This window comes from Tachyglossus aculeatus, chromosome 14 (assembly GCF_015852505.1).
Source record: "Tachyglossus aculeatus isolate mTacAcu1 chromosome 14, mTacAcu1.pri, whole genome shotgun sequence".
NCBI lineage: Eukaryota > Metazoa > Chordata > Mammalia > Monotremata > Tachyglossidae > Tachyglossus > Tachyglossus aculeatus.
The window spans coordinates 52,720,298-52,737,145 of NC_052079.1; the positions used below are offsets into that span (position 1 = coordinate 52,720,298).

The 16,848-nt window shown below is 51.0% G+C and overlaps 1 protein-coding gene across 3 annotated transcripts; it reads right to left on the reverse strand.

Annotated features, from left to right (window-relative positions):
- Window positions 1-5,217: 5,217 nt before the first annotated feature.
- POLR3H (RNA polymerase III subunit H) lies at window positions 5,218-16,577 on the reverse strand. 3 transcript variants are annotated; one of them, XM_038756948.1, is made up of 7 exons: window positions 16,495-16,577; window positions 12,245-12,382; window positions 11,397-11,493; window positions 9,220-9,306; window positions 7,947-8,010; window positions 6,821-7,022; window positions 5,218-5,306 (listed from the first exon to the last, which is right to left on the reverse strand). In XM_038756948.1, the coding sequence occupies exons 2-7, from the start codon at window positions 12,353-12,355 to the stop codon at window positions 5,253-5,255; spliced, it is 615 nt and encodes a 204-aa protein (XP_038612876.1). In that variant the 5' UTR covers window positions 12,356-12,382; window positions 16,495-16,577; the 3' UTR covers window positions 5,218-5,252. The 3 variants fall into 3 exon arrangements, with proteins under 3 accessions (XP_038612876.1, XP_038612875.1, XP_038612877.1); XM_038756947.1 differs by having other exon boundaries at window positions 12,245-12,379; window positions 16,495-16,570; XM_038756949.1 differs by lacking the exon at window positions 16,495-16,577 and adding an exon at window positions 15,708-15,740 and having other exon boundaries at window positions 12,245-12,379.
- Between the last annotated feature and the right edge of the window lie 271 nt (window positions 16,578-16,848).

A 16,848-nucleotide genomic window follows, 5' to 3' on the forward strand; every position in this document is an offset into this window, starting at 1 on the left:
CGGGCTCACAGGCCAGCGTGGGCGGGCAGCCGCGATCCTTCTCATTAGGGCCGTGGGCCCAGGCCACCGCACACGGGAGAGCGGGCTAAGTTTAGAAAGCCGAGGCTCGCCTTTCCTCTCCGGGGAGCCGCAGGACTCGTGGGCTGGAATCGGTGCTTCCTTCCTTGGAATTACCACCTTAGTCATCTGTGAATCACGTCAGCCGGTCTCTCTCCTCCCACGGCCGGCTCGGGCAGAGGCAAAACGCGCAGGGGGCCTGACCTGGGTGGTGGCAACTGGACAGGACTGCACTGATGGGGAGGGCTTTGAGTTGCTGGGCTTCAATCAAACACTTGTATTTATTGAGTGTTTACTGTGCAGGGCACAATATAAGACACAATCCCTGCCTATAATGAGTTTATAAGCTGGAGGGGAGACACTGTAGAAATGATCCATATGTACCTTGGGGGTTGGTGGGGGTGAAGAAGGGGAGCGAGGCAGGGTGAGACAGAAGGGAGTGGGAAAAGAGGAAAGGAGATCTTGGGCAGGGAAGGCCTCTTGGAGGAGATGGGCCTCAATGATGTTCTCCGGCTAGGGCCATCATCAATGGTACGTGAGTGCTTAGTGTACTAAGCAATTGAAAGAATACAACGGAGTTGTGCATGCCAACAAAAAGATTAATCACGCTCTTGTTTTGCTGTTTGGGAAGAATAATTGTTAAGCACTTTATGCCAGTCACTGCACTAAGAGCTAAGGTAGATTCAAGGAAGATTGGACACAGTCCACATCCCACGTGGGGCTCACAATCTTTATCCCCCTTTTAGACTGTGAGCCCACTGTTGGGTAGGGACCGTCTCTATATGTTGCCAACTTGTACTTCCCAAGCGCTTAGTGCAGTGCTCCGCACACAGTAAGCGCTCAATAAATACGATTGATTGATTGATTGTAGAGGTGAGGTAACTGAGGCACCGAGGAGTAAGGTGACTTGCCCAAGGTCTCACAGCAGACGTGCGGTGGAGCTGGGGTTAGAAGCCAGGTCCCTCTGACTCCCAGGCTGGGCTGTAGCCACTAAGTCATGCTGCCGCTGTGAGAACTTAGTCCTCCTTGTCACTGCTCCTCTCTCCAAGACACAGTGATGTTTGATTGGTGGTGAGAGCAGAAAGGTGGAGACGGGGCAATCCCACCCCCTGGGAGCCCCTTCTCCAGCCCCTCGCCAATGAATCCCTGCACTCTGCAGGGTATAAAATCCCCGAGCCCTTTGCCCCCGGGGGGGAAGTGGGAGATCTGGATTCCGGAAAATAGTCTAGTCAACCACCACGTGCCCTTCTCTCTCCCAACCCCCAGAGTTCATCTTGGGAGATCTCATTTGCCCTGCCTTGTTTGGCCTGTCTCCCTGCACAGAGGGGAGGTCCATTTCCAGATCAATCAATCGATCGTATTTATTGAGCGCTTACTGTGTGCAGAGCACTGTACTAAGCGCTTGGGAAGTACAGGTTGGCAACATATACAGTCCCTACCCAACAGTGGGCTCACAGTCTACAAGGGGGAGACAGAGAACAAAACCAAACATACTCACAAAATAAAATAAATAGAATAGATATGTACAAGTAAAATAAATGGAGTAATAAATATGTACAAACATGTATACAGGTGCTGTGGGGAAGGGAAGGAGGTAAGATGGGGGGATCATCATCATCAATCGTATTTATTGAGCGCTTACTATGTGCAGAGCACTGTACTAAGCGCTTGGGAAGTACAAATTGGCAACATATAGAGACAGTCCCTACCCAACAGTGGGCTCACAGTCTAAAAGGGGGAGACGGAGAACAAAACCAAACATACTAACAAAATAAAATAAATAGAACAGATATGTACAAGTAAAATAGAGTAATAAATATGTACAAACATATATACATCTATACAGGTGCTGTGGGGAAGGGAAGGAGGTAAGATGGGGGGGTGGAGAGGGGGACGAGGGGGAGAAGAAGGAAGGGGCTCAGCCTGGGAAGGCCTCCTGGAGGAGGTGAGCTCTCAGCAGGGCCTTGAAGGGAGGAAGAGAGCTAGCTTGGCGGATGGGCACAGGGAGGGCATTCTGGGCCCGGGGGGAGGACGTGGGCCGGGGGTCGACAGCGGGACAGGCGAGAACGAGGCCTAACGGTGAGGAGATTAGCGGGGCCAGAGGAGCGGAGGGTGCGGGCTGGGCTGGAGAAGGAGAGAAGGGAGGTGAGGTAGGAGGGGGTGAGGGGATGGATGGATGGATAGCCTGGAAGCCCAGGGGGAGGAGTTTCTGCCTGATGCGCAGATGACAGAGAAGTAGTGTGACCTACGTGGTGCTGTGGTCGGTCATCCCCTTGGTGGGTTTAGGAAGCCCACAGCCTCCCTACAAGTTAAATAGCCCAAGCGGGCCGAGCAGGGCTGCAGAGCTTTCTGCTCCTTTTCCCCCCACGGTTGCCCACCTGCTTGGGCACCTGAGCCCTCCGAGGGGGTGATTGGGTGGTGGAGAAAGGGGCTGGGCTCTCAACCCCTCACTTGGCAGGAAAGAAACATGCCAGCTGACAAGTGAAGCAAGAAAAGCAGCATTGGTACATAGGGGCTAGAGCACAGGCCTGGGAGTCGGAAGGTTTCTAGTCCAGGCTCTGCCACGTGAGCTTGGGTAAGTCACTTCACGTTTCTTGTGCCTCAGTTACCTCATCTGTAAAATGGGAATTGGGGACAGGGACTGTGTACGCCTTGATTTGTCTGTATTCGTCCTGGCACATAGTAAAGTGCTTAACTTATTCTCTAAGTTCTTAGAGAAGCAGCATGGCTCACTGGAAAGAGCCCGGGCTTTGGAGTCAGAGGTCATGGGTTTGAATCCCGGCTCCGCCACATGTCTGCTGTGTGACCTTGGGCAGGTCACTTCTCTGAGTCTCAGTTACCGCATCTGTAAAATGGGGATTAAGACTGTGAGCCTCATGTGGGACAACCTGATCACCTTGTATCCCCCCCAGCGCTTAGAACAGTGCTTTGCACATAGTAAGTGCTTGATAAATGCCATCATTATTATTATTAACCAACACCACCTTTAGGCCCTGAATCCTCCCGCTGGCTCCTTGGTTCTGGGGCTGCACCAGGGACTGTCTGTGTACTGGGGAACAGAATGAAGTAGTAGCCTTTCCCTCTTTCCTATAAGGATGAGGAGGCAGTGGCAGAGGAGACAGAAGGGACTGGCAATGGATCCTCCTCACCACCCCCATCCTTACACTCCAGGCTCGAAACCTTGGAGCCGAGACAGATTAAGGAAAAATGATCCCGGCGGCCCCCATGAGGGCCGAGCTCCCTAAGGATGGCCCCCTAACCACCTCGCTGCCAGTGTGGAAGCAAAGCACCTGTAACTTACAAGGCCCATCCATGTGGCAGCAGTCTGGCTTCTACACGCGGGCAGACGGCTGCACAGGCCAGAGGCCTGGGTTTTCGCTGGCCACAGGAGCTGCCCAGCCATCTCCCTTCTTCTCAGAGGGGGCCAAGTTCTCCCTCTGGCAAGTATCTGATCTAACCTCCCCCTCAGGCCAAGCCAGACTCCAGGTGAGCTGGCCCTAGCCAGCTATTTTGGAGTGGGCCAGTGAGATGTCTTGTCCGATTATATGGTTCGTGAAAGCCAAGACTACCCGTCAGCTCCTCTCCCCCACCAACTCTTAGGGACATTTACTACTTACTGCCTTTCACTGCAAGAACTGACTGCGGGTAACCCAGACTTCAGGCGCTGCTGGCCAACCCCTCCCTTTACCAGAATCCCGAAAGGAGATCCCACTGGCCCGCTTCCGGCCCACCTTTTTTCCTCATCCCAAACTGCCAGCTTCATGACCTGGTGCTGCCTTGAGTTGCCCCACCAGGAGCGGGTTTCTCAGAGAGCCAACGTGGGGGTTTGCCTGCATTGGTTTCTTAAACCCGGGCTGGCCTGGGCCCACCCCATCCCAGGGTGGTCTATTACAGAGAAGAGCAGCAGCATGGCCTAGTGGATAGAGCACGGGCCTGGGCAGCAGAAGGACCTGGGTTCTAACCCCACCTCAGCCACTTTGCTGTGAGACCTTGGAAAAGTTACTTTTCTGTGCATCAGTTCCCTCAAATGTAAAACGGGGATTAAGACTGAGTCCCATGTGGGACGGGGACTACCTCTTTACCTCCTATCTACCCCAATCTGTAGAATAGCGCTTGTCACATAGTACGCACTTAACAAATACCATAGTGATTATTATTAGATCGTACCTACCCCAGCAGTTAGAACATAGTGTTTAACAAATACCGTCATCATCGTTATTATTATTAAGGGAAAACACGCAGAGCAGCAAGTGGCCGATTTTGCTCCCTCTCCCTCCAGGCTCGATCATTTGGCTGTGGCCCGAGGGCAACCTCGTGCCAGCCGTATTTCCACCAGCTCTTTCCCCAGGCAGCCCTGGGTTCCACTCCCTTATCCCCCCTCCGCACAATCGGGGCTCTGGACGGCCCCCCAACTTGCCTCAGTTGGCCCGGCTCCCTTCAGTCAAGGCTAGTGGGGGAGCATTACTGTATGGCCTTGGTTAAGTCACTTCACTACCCTGGGCCCCAGTTACCTCATCTGTAAAATGGGGACTGCTCAGTGTGGGCAGGGACTGCCACTGTTTATTCTTGTCGTATTGTTCTTTCCCAAGTGTGCTCTGCACACACTAACTGCTTCATAAAATTCAACTGAACGAATGAATGTGAGCCCCAGACAGGGACTGTGTCCAACCTGATTTGGTTGCATTCATCCCAGCACTTAGTACAGTGCCTGGCACATATTAAGCACTTAAATACCCCAATTATGATTATTACTCTGAATTTTTTTTAATTTTTATTAAGAACACCCACTTCTCCTCTAGGACTAAAGTGCTCCTGTGTGGACTGTTCCCCACACTGCCCGTTCCCCGAGGACTCAAACATCAACCCCTCGCCCCGACCCCTCTGCGGCAGGCCCAGGCCCCCGCGGGAGGAAGCCAAGCCGTTCGCATCCTCCGCAGCCGCTTTGGAAAGGCACGCGTGTCGTTCGCGGGCACGGTCATCGCCTGGAGCGGGGCGAGGGGAGAGGGGGAAGGCTGTCTTTGGCCGGAGGCCCTGCCGGCGCATTCGTTAGCTCCCAGGAGGCCGAGGCCGCAGCTGGTGGCTGCAACGCAGAGTGTCGTCGCTCTCAGTGCCGTCACCGTGACGCGCGGGTCTTCTGGGATCCCGGCCCACGCCGGGGGCCCCTGGCCCGATGCTGGGCTGGCTCCTCGCGGCTGCTAATTGCTGCTCCACCAAGACAGGAGCCCCAAGCCTGGCTCACTGATGGATCCCTGCCACCGAGACAAGACAGCCACGAGGAGTTTAGCCCGCTTGGAATTCAAGAGGTTTCACTGGGAAAAAAAAACCCAGCAGGAGACAGGACCGTCTCCGCAAGGAAGAGTGCTTGAGGGCCTCAAAGGCCTCTGTTGCCTCCCCGGGGCGCGGGAGAGACAGGGAGAGGAGGGCATACAAACCCCCAAACCCATTCGACAGGTCCATTCTAGATGATGAGAACAGAACACCACCTCCTAGAAAGCGGCGTGGCCTAGTGGCTACAGCCTGGGCATCAGCAGGACCTGGTTCTAATCCCATCTCATCATCAATTGTATTTATTGAGCGCTTACTGTGTGCAGAGCACTGTACTAAGCGCTTGGGAATTACAAATTGGCAACATATAGAGACAGTCCCTAGAGGCAGTGGGCTCACAGTCTTAAAGGGGGAGACAGAGAACAAAACCAAACATACTTAACAAAATAAAATAAATAGAATAGATATGTACAAGTAAAATAGAGTAATAAATATGTACAAACATATATACATATACACGGATGCTGTGGGAAAGGGAAGGAGGTAAGATGGGGGGGATGGAGAGGGGGACAAGGGGGAGAGGAAGGAAGGGGCTCAGTGTGGGAAGGCCTCCTGGAGGAGGTGAGCTCTCGGTAGGGCCTTGAAGGGAGGAAGAGAGCTAGCTTGGCGGACGGGCAGAGGGAGCAGGGCATTCCGGGCCCGGGGGAGGACGTGGGCCGGGGGTCGATGGCGGGACAGGCGAGAACGAGGCCTAACGGTGAGGAGATTAGCGGCAGAGGAGCGGAGGGTGCGGGCTGGGCTGGAGAAGGAGAGATAAATCTTAGCTATATCTACCCCAGCGCTTAGTACAGTGCCAGGTGCAAAGTAAGCGCTTAACAAATGCCATAAAACAGAAAAATATATGGCCCAGTGGAAACAGCGTAGGCCTGGGAATCAGAAGACCTGTATTCTAATCCTGACTCTGCCACTTACCTACTGTGTGACCTTGAACGAGCCACTTCTCTGTGCCTCAGAGTTCCCTTGTCTGCAAACTGAGGATTCAATACCTGTGCTCCCTCCTACTTAAACTGTGTGCCCCTTGTAAGCACTTAAATATCACAATTATGACCAATATTATTATTATTTTTATGAAAACTTCAGACCCCTGGGGGTGGGGCCTAGGCTCCAATCCAGAGTCGGTCAAGAAACAGATCCAGAGTCCTTCCAAACTCTTTGGCTGGACTCCAACAGCTAATGTTTTCCTGTTGACCCAAACTGAGCCCCCCCGACTACCAAAAAATAAAATAAAGTTTCAAAAGAGAGAAGGTCAGAAAGGCTGGGTCTCTGCTGACCCAGACTGATTCCCCCCCGACTACCAAAAAATAAAATAAAGTTTCAAAAGAAAGAAGGTCATAAAGGCTGGGTCTCTGTTGACCCAGACTGATTCCCCCGCCCCCGACTACCAAAACATAAAATAAAGTTTCAAAAGAGAGTAGGTGAGAAAGGCTGGGTCTCTTACCACAAGGGTGTAAGGTGCCTCCTTCTTGGGGGGCTCCTCGCTGGACGCCGAGGCCTCCGCTGAACTGGGGCCCGTCGGGGACGTGTCCACGAAGTTCTCGTCCACCACCCGGAAGCGGATTTCCTCGCCAGTGTCCATGTACAGGTCATGGGCGCCTTCTTCCGTCTCATATTCCCACACCCACACCTGCTCCGCCTCATCACTGATGAGCGTGCTGGGTCAAGGCAACAACCAGCCCCTGAGCAGATGGCTTTCATTATTCAGTCAGTCAGTCAGTCGTATTTACTGAGCGCTTACTGTGTGCAGAGCACTGTACTTGGAAAGTACAATTCGGCAACAGTTGCATTTATTGTGCTTGGCAGTCTTTCCCTCTCTCCCTCCTCTGCTGCTCCTGTGGGAAGCTCCTCCTCGCTCTAAAATCACTCTTGGGTTCAAGTCACAAAGTGCCCCCAGAACCCACCCGGCCAGTCACCTCTAGACTATACGTTCCTTATGGGCAGGGAATGTGTCTGTTAATTGTTCTATTGTACCCTCCCAAGCGTTTAGTACAGTGCTCTGCGTACAATAGGCACTCATTAAATAGGACTGACTGATCCACCAGTGCCAGTAAGGCAGAACAGCCCAGTGGGCCCCATTACAGATTCCACGCCACCGGTTCCCGGTCAATCTCCTTGTTTCCAGGGCTGATGGCCAACAGATAATAATAATAATAATGGTATTTATTAAGCACTTCCTATGTGCAAAGCACTGTTCTAAGCGCTGGGCAGGTTACAAGGCAATCAGGTTGTCCCATGTGGGGCTCACAGTCTTAATCCCCATTTTCCAGATGAGGGAACTGAGGCCCAGAGAAGTGAAGTGACTTGCCCGAAGTCACACAGCTGACAATTGGCGGAGCGGGGATTTGAACCCATGACTTCTGACTCCAAAGCCCGGGCTCTTTCCAATGAGCCACGCTGCTTCTCCAGATGCCACAGAGGCCACCACCCTTGGCCACGCAGGGCCCTTCCCTGCAGGCCACTGTTATCCCAAAGCCTGGCTGGGGGGAGGGCATGGATTTGGAGGCCCCAGAGGAAATAGGAGTCTTAATCCGGAGAAGCAGCCTGAGCCCACGAGCCTTGAAGGATACAACTTGGCAGGTTGCTGGAGAGACTCAGGGGGGATGAGGATGTCATCGAAGAACCCTAGAGACACTTCGCAGGGATGTTGGATGAGGCAGGGTCAGAAAAGAGACCGTTTTTAGATAAATCGACTAAGCCCCAAGTCTGAGCGAGAAACTGAGAAGGCGTTTTAGGCTTTGTCCAAATGGGTGTCACTTCAGATCAAGTTTGGAGGCTCCCAAAGCCAGCCCTCAACCCCTTTAAGCAGAGTTGAAGATGCCTGTTTACCAGACTGCCCTTAGTCACAGGGGGTTCGCGTGAATGATGCTGATCCAGGTGTCCTGGAAAGAGCAAGCTTCACCTGTTTAACACCTTCTCCTCTCCACAGTCCCACTGAGGCAGGTCAGGGCCAGCGACTACCTCCCGGCTGAAACGTTTGGCCTTTGGGCAAGTTCTGCCCCCGAGCCTAGAAGGAGTCAGCTCCAAAGTTTCAACTCCTCAGTTCCCAAAGTCCTAACCGGTGCCAGTGCCCTACCTCCCCAGGTTACCATCAGTTAATGAATAATAATAATAATAATAATAATGATGGTATTTGTTAAGCGCTTACAATGTGCAAAGCACTGGGGGATACAAGGCGATCAGGTTATCCCACGTGGGGCTCACAGTCTTAATCCCTATTTTACAGATGAGGGAACTGAGGCACAAAGAAGTTAAGTGACTCGCCCAAAGGCACACAGCTGACAAGTGGCAGAGCCGGGATTTGGACCCGTGACCTCCGACTCCATCATCATCATCAACCGTATTTATTGAGCGCTTACTATGTGCAGAGCACTGTACTAAGCGCTTGGGAAGTACAAATTGGCAACATATAGAGACAGTCCCAACCCAACAGTGGGCTCACAGTCTAAAAGGGGGAGACAGAGAACAAAACCAAACATACTAACAAAATAAAATAAATAGGATAGATATGTACAAGTAAAATAAATAAATAAATAAATAGAGTAATAAACATGAAGCCCGGGCTCTTTCCACTGAGCCACGCTGCTTCTCAATGAAAATTTATGGAGCACTTACAGTGTGAATAGCACCGTCCTAAGGGCTTGGGAGAGTATACTACAACAGAGTACGTAGAAACTGCATCTTTCACGAGCATCTTTGTACCGACTGCTGCCTGCTCCTGGGACGGAGATTCCTGCTGAAACTTCCCACCTGCTCTGAGACTCCCTCTCCTAATTCCCGGCCCTCAGCCCGAGGTTCCGGGGTTAGGTCAGCAGCCTCCTGCCATCAAGGGGGACCACTTACCGTGAACGCCCTCCGGACTGCAACCTTTAATCTCGCCAATCAGAATCTCATCCAAGAAAGGGTGGAACACCACATACCGGAAGTGGACTGGAAAGAAAAGAGTATGAGGCACAATTCCAACGGGGGGGGAAAAATTCTCATTTTCCCTCCTCGCTCCTTCTTTCCTGTCACTGGATGTTCAGGAAGTGAGCACGGCTTAAGGTTCTCTTGATAGTGATGGTACTGATTAAGCACTGTGCTAAGTTCTGGGGGTGGACACAAAATAATCAGATCGGACCCAATCATCATCATCATCAATCGTATTTATTGAGCACTTACTGTGTGCAGAGCACTGTACTAAGCGCTTGGGAAGTACAAGTTGGCAACATATAGAGACGGTCCCTACCCAACAGTGGGCTCACAGTCTAAATCCCAGCCCCATCCACAAAAGTCATAGTCTAAGTATTATTACTATTATTAGTATTAGCAAAGCAGCGTGGCTTAGTGGAAAGAGCACAGGCCGAGGGTTAAGGAGAACTGGGTTCTAATCCCAGCTCTGCCACTTGCCTGCTGTGTGGCCTTGGCAAGTCACTTCACTTCTCTGTGCCTCAGTGACCTCATCTGTAAAATGGGGACTGAGACCGTGAGCCCCATTTGGGACACGGACTATGTCCAACCAGATTTGCTTGTATTCACTCCAGCACTCAGTACACTGCCTGGCAAATAGTAAGCACTTAAATGCTGTTATTATTATTACTACTATAAGGGACATGGGTTTCTAGTCTGTGACACGTGGCATTCAGAAACTCATCTCACCAGCTAAATGGAAGGTAAGGACTTTGGATGCCTAATAACTGAATGTCATCTTGGTGGTCTGAATTTCATTCGTTCATTCAACCGTATTTATTGAGCGCTTACTGTGTGCAGAGCACTGTAGGAAGCAGAGGAGATCAGGATCTGATGATGTTTGATCAGCTCTCTCAGAAGAAAGGGGCTCTACAGATGATAATAATAATACTCCTAGTACAGAACCAATCACGACCATTCTGAAAGCACTGAACTATGTGAAAGAAGCAAAAGGGATGTAAGAGTGGGATGGTCCCAAATCCAATAACGACCCTTTCCTCGCTCTCCATTTCTTGGATCAGGAAGGACCGTTCACAAAGGGCCAAGGACATTCAAGCAAAATTCCTGCTTCCTAGATACGTTTCACATGAGTCCCAAGGACCTACCTAAGGCACTTGGGAAGACTTTATGGACAGATGCTTCATTCGCTTTTAGAGATGACCCGCCAGCTCGCTCGGGTCCGGCATGAGGCCTGGAGAAATTTGGCCTATTTATCTGGGGCCATCACTTGAGGTGCCACAGATCGGGATAATCACAAATAAGAAACTTTTGTAGGTGAGCATGGTTCTCCGACTAGGTGCAGGTTAATGGGGAATTCTCGAGAAGGATGGGAACGAAGCTGTACCTAGTGCTTGAGAGCACATAATACAACAGAATTAGCAGATACAATCCCTGCCCATAATGAGCATAACAAGCACTTAGTACAGTGCTCTGCACACAGTAAGCGCTCAATAAATACGACTGAATGAATGAATTTACAGTCTAGAGGGGGAGACAGACATTAATATGAATAAAAAATATCTTATCACACCCCACTGTAAAGGAGATCCAAACTTGCACATTACAGTGGGGAGGCTTTTGGCAAAACAGCACATTAGCAGCTTGTGCTATGCTTAAGAGATAAATTATGAGGTGAACTTGGGAGGTGCCCTCAAGGGAAACTGATCTCACTTTAATTTCTTGGTTTCGTGGATGTTGTACTGGTATCCAACCTGTTTACTCATCCAGACTCACAAGAAAAACCTGATAATAATGTCATTTACTAAGGGCTTTGCGGGTGCCAAGCTCCGGGCCAAGTCCTAGGGTAAATTCAAAAGAATCGAATTAGATCTAGTCCTTGCACCACAAGGGGCTTACAGTCTAAAAGGTGGGGAGAACAGGAATCTTATCCCCATTTTCAGATGAGGAAATTGAGGCCCAGAGAGGTTAAGTGACTTGCCAAAGTCATGAGGCAGGCCAGGGGCAGTGCTGAGATTAGAACCCAGGTCTCCTATTAGATCAACGCTCTTTTCCACTAGGCCACACTGCCTCAATGAAAGAAGCACAAGAAAGAGGGAGATGAGGAAGCCCACCTTTAGTATGTGATGCGCCATCGCCAGGGAATATGTAGGCATCCTCCAGCTTAGTGATGTCGTACAGACAGATGCAGAGACCGACATTGTACACAACCTGGGGAGAACGCACAACAGCTGGAACTCCTGGCACCTCAAAAGAGTCTGGCTCCTTCTCCACACCAACTAAACCCAGTCGTCTTGAAGAGGGAGAGTCCCTGGGAGTCAGGTCTGACGGTCAGCCAGGATTTGGTCTGAGGCCCCCAAACCCACTGTACTGAAAAGAGTGAGGATTTATGAATTCTGACTGCTAATCCCAGCGCATCAATCAATCAATCAATCAATCGTATTTATTGAGCGCTTACTATGTGCAGAGCACTGTACTAAGCGCTTGGGAAGTACAAATTGGCAACACATAGTGACAGTCCCTACCCAACAGTGGGCTCACAGTCTAAAAGGTGGGCTCACAGTCTAAAAGCGCATGACAACAAAGTACAACTAGCTGTTTCTCCAATTTTCCCCTCCATTAGGCTTTGCCAGATGTCGGTAAGATACTTTAAATAGTTCAGAAAAAAGGCGCTGGAAATACACACAAGTACAGAGATGAAGGTGAGAAGGGAATATAATCAAGGGACAAGAGAGGAGGGGAACAGAGTTGGGCCAGCCTGATCGGCTGTACATCTCTGGAGGGAAAAACTCTCTCTGTGCTTCACTTTCCCCAGGTGCCGGGCAATGGTTTTGCTTCTGGTCTTTCCAACCTCACAAGCCTGGTTAGCAGACAAAAGAGATTATCATGAGAAGTGCTTCAGACTCTTTGCTGAGAGAGGGCTGTGTGAGTTAGCAGGTATTCATTTTCACCGTCTTCGTACCTTGTTAGCCAGTTTCTTGTTGAGCTCCTCCACAATGGAATCATTGAGTTTCCTTTCAAACTGCCAGGGGGGAATCCGCACCGTGTCCACCATCTCCACCAGAACAAACATGGTGGCTGCAGAGCGGGCGGCGGGCTGCTGGAGAAAAAGGAGAGCCAGAAAAAAGATAGGAAGATCACTGGGGTATTTGTTAAGCACAAGTTATATGCCAAGTGTGGTACTAAGTCCCCACTGTTGGGTAGGGACTGTCTCTATATTTTGCCAACTTGTACTTCCCAAGCGCTTAGTACAGTGCTCTGCACACAGTAAGCGCTCAATACGATTGATTGATTGAGTAGATACGATATAGTCCAATCTGACAGACCTCATCCCCGCTTTACAGAGGATGCCGCTGAGGCACGAAGAAGTCCAGTGACTTGCCCGAGGTCACACAATAGGCAAGTGGGGGAGCTGGAATTAGAACTCAGGTCCCCCCATTTTCAGGCCCGAGCACTTTCCACTAGACCATGCTGCTTAATGACTGTGGTATTAAATAATGGTATTTATCATTAATAATAATAATGGCATTTGTTAAGCGCTTACTACGTGCCAAGCACTGTACTAAGCACTGGGGTGGATTGGTTTGGACAAGCAAACTGGTTTGGACACAGTCTCTGTCCCTTGTGGGGCTCACGGTCTCAATTGGTGTCAAGCACTGTATTAAGCGCTGGGGTAGATACCAGGTTGGCCGCAGTCCCTGTCCCACATGGGGCCCAGAATCTTAATGCTCATTTTCCAGATGAGGAAACCAAGGCACAGAGAAGGTAAGTGACACTGTACTAAGCACTGGGGTAGATTGTTGCCAACTTCTACTTCCCAAGCGCTTAGTATAGTGCTCCGCACACAGTAAGCACTCAATAAATACAATTGATGATGATAAAAAATCATCAGGTTGGACCCAGGCCCTGTTCCCATTTTACAGATGAGGTAACACAGAGAAGTGAAACGACAGGACCAAGATGACACACCAGACAAGTGGTGGAGGCGGGATTAACAGTAATAATAACGATGGCACTTGTTAAACGCTTACTATGTGTCAAGCACTGTTCTAAGCGCCACAGTGGATACGAGGTAATCGGGTTGTCCCACGTACGGCATGGTCTTAACTCCCATTTTACAGATGAGGTAGCTGAGGCCCAGAGAAGTGAAGGGACTTGCCCAAAGTCACACAGCTGACAAGTGTTGTGTCAGAGAAGCAGCGTGTCCCAGTGGAAGGAGCCCAGGCTTGGGAGTCCGAGGTCGTGGGTTCTAATCCCAGCTCCGCCACTTGTCAGCAAGCGACTTTGGGCAAGTCACTTTATCTCTCTGGGCCTCAGTTCCCTCACCTGTAAAATGGGGATTAAGTCTGTGAGCCCCATGTGGGACAACCTGATTACCTTGTATCTACCCCAGCGCTTAGAACAGTGCTTGGCACATGCTAAGCGCTGAACAAATACCACCATTATTATTATTAATTGGCGGGGCTGGGATTAGAACCCACAACCTCTGACTCCCAAACCCGGGCTCTTTCCACTAAGCCCCGTTGGCTGATCAGAAGTCTGGAGAAGTAGCGTGGTTCAGCGCTTAGTCCAGTGCCTGGGATATAGTTAGCACTTAACAAATACCATCATCATTATTATTAACAGCAAAAGCCCGGGCTTGGGAGTCAGAGGTCGTGGGTTCTAATCCGGCCTCTTGTCTGCTGCACGACTTTGGGCAAACCATTTCACTTCTCTGGGCCTCATTTCCCTCATGTGTAAAATGGGGGTGAAGACTGGGAGCCCCATAGGGGACAACCTGATCACCTAGTAGCTCCCCCAGCGCTTAGAACAGGGCTTGGCATGTATCAATAAATACGTATCAATAAATACGATTGATTGATTGATTAAGTGCTTAACAAATGCCATCATTATTTTTACTATTGATTGCTGCGTGACTTTGGGCAAGCCACTTCACTTGTCTGGGCCTCAGTTCCCTCATGTGTAAAATAGGGATGAAGCATGGGAGCCCCATGGGGGGGCAAGCTGATCATCTTGTAGGTCCCCCAGCGCTTACAACAGTGCTTGGCACATAGTTAGCGCTTAACAAATGTCATTATTATTATTATTGTCTGCTGCGTGACTTTGGGCAAGCCACTTCACTTCTCTGGGCCTCAGTTCCCTCATGTGTAAAATGGGGGTGAAGACTGGGAGCCCCACGGGGGACAACCTGATCACCTAGTAGCTCCTCCAGTGCTCAGAACAGTGCTTGGCACATAGTAAGTGCTTAGCAAATGCCATCATAATTATTACTATTGTCTGCTGCGTGACTTTGGGCAAGCCACTTCACTTCTCTGGGCCTCAGTTCCCTCATGGGTAAAATAGGGATGAAGCATGGGAGCCCCACGGGGGTCAAGCTGATCATCTTGTAGGTCCCCCAGTGCTTAGAACAATGCTTGGCACATAGTAAGCGCCTAACAAATGCCATTATTTTTATTATTGTCTGCTGCGTGACTTTAGGCAAGCCACTTGACTTGTCTGGGCCTCAGTTCCCTCATGTGTAAAATGGGGATGAAGACTGGGAGCCCCATGGGGGCCAACCTGATCACCCAGTAGCTCCTCCAGCGCTTAGAACAGTGCTTGGCACATAGTAAGCGCTTAACAAATGTCATTATTATTATTATTGTCAGCTGCGTGATTTTGGGTAAGCCACTTCACTTCTCTGGGCCACAGTTCCCTCATGTGTAAAGTGGGGGTGAAGACTGGGAGCCCCACAGGGGACAACCTGATCACCTAGTAGCTCCTTCAGCGCTTAGAACAGTGCTTAGCACATAGTAAGCGCTTAACAAATGCCATCATAATTATTACTATTGTCTGCTGCGTGACTTTGGGCAAGCCACTTGACTTCTCTGGGCCTCAGTTCCCTCATGGGTAAAATAGGGATGAAGCATGGGAGCCCCACGGGGGACAACCTGATCACCTAGTAATCCCCCCCCCCGCCACACAGCGTTCAGAACAGTGCTTAGCACATAGTAAGCACTTAAATGTCATTATTATTATTATTGTCTGCTGCGTGACTTTAGGCAAGCCACTTGACTTCTCTGGGCCTCAGTTCCCTCATGGGTAAAATGGGGGTGAAGACTGGGAGCCCGACGGGGGGCAAGCTAATCACTTTGTAGTTCCCCCCAGCGCTTAGAACAGTGCTTGGCACATAGTAAGCGCTTAACAAATGTCATTATTATTATTATTATTATTACCTGCTGCGTGACTCTGGGCAAGCCACTTGACTTCTCTGGGCCTCAGTTCCCTCACGTGTAAAATGGGGGTGAAGACTGGGAGCCCCACGGGGGACAACCTTGTAGCTCCCCCCAGCGCTTAGAACAGTGCTTGGCACATAGTAAGCGCTTAAAAAATACCATTATTATTATTATTATAAAGTTTTCCGTCCTTCCTGGGCGCCGCCTCACCTCAGCCAGGCGGGCAAGAGGGCCGCTCAACCGCCGCTCTTCCCGAGCGCCTCGCGCCCAACCGCTGCAGCGCGCAGGCGCAGCCGCTCGAGACCAACCCCCCCCCCAGCCCAGGCCTCGCGCCACCTCCTCCTCCGCCTCAGCGTGAGGGAAAGAACAACTTCCGGCGGAGCTGGCCAATCAGAGCCCTCCGGGGACCCGAGGCCTCTTTGCGCGGGAAGCGCGCGCGGGCGGGGGGGCGAGGAGCGCGCGCAGCCCCGCCCACTTGCCTGGGCTCTGAGGGCAGCTGGGAGTGCCCCACAGTCAGTCGTGTTTATTAATAATAATAATTATTAGAACAGTGATTGGCACATAGTAAGCGCGTAACAAATGTCATTATTATTATTGTCTGCTGCTTGACTTTGGGCAAGCCAATTCACTTCTCCGGGATGAGTTCCCTCATCTGTAAAATGGGGGTGAAGACTGGGAGCCCCACGGGGGACAACCTGATTACCTAGTAGCTCCCCCAGCGCTTAGAACAGTGCTTGGCACACAGTGAGCAATTAACAAATGCCATCATTATTATTACTATTGTCTGCTGCGTGACTTTGGGCAAGCCACTTGACTTGTCTGGGCCTCAGTTCCCTCATGTGTAAAATGGGGGTGAAGACTGGAAGCCCCACGGGGGACAACCTTGTAGCTCCCCCCAGCGCTTAGAATAGTGCTTGGCACATAGTAAGCGCTTAAAAAACACCATTATTATTATTATTATTATAAAGTTTCCCGTCTTTCCTGGGCGCCGCCTCACCTCAGCCAGGCGGGCAAGAGGGCCGCTCAACCGCCGCTCCCGCCGCGCGCCTCGCGCCCAACCGCTGCAGCGCGCAGGCGCAGCCGCTCGAGACCCCCCCCCCCCACCCCGCCAGGCCTCGCACCACCTCCTCCTTCGCCTCAGCTTGAGGGAAAGAACAACTTCCGGCGGAGTTGGCCAATCAGAGCCCTCCGGGGATCCCGGGCCTCTTTGCGCGGGAAGCGCGCGCGCGCAGCCCCGCCCACTTGCCTGGGCTCTGAGGGCTGTTAGAAGTGCCCCACAGTCAGTCGTGTTTATTAATAATAATAATTATTAGAACAGCGCTTGGCACATAGTAAGCGCTTAACAAATGTC

What these genes read in the sequence shown, in the direction of transcription:
- POLR3H (XM_038756948.1), bottom strand. Translation starts at nt 12,355, where the DNA reads ATGTTTGTTCTGGTGGAGATGGTGGACACGGTGCGGATTCCCCCCTGG. An exon ending in CAGTCCGGAGGGCGTTCACG is followed by an intron (nt 8,011 to 9,219) that starts GTAAGTGGTCCC and finishes ATCCCTGCGAAG; the next exon opens with TGTCTCTAGGGTTCTTCGAT. An exon ending in CTCCAGCAACCTGCCAAGTT is followed by an intron (nt 7,023 to 7,946) that starts GTATCCTTCAAG and finishes CACGCTCATCAG; the next exon opens with TGATGAGGCGGAGCAGGTGT.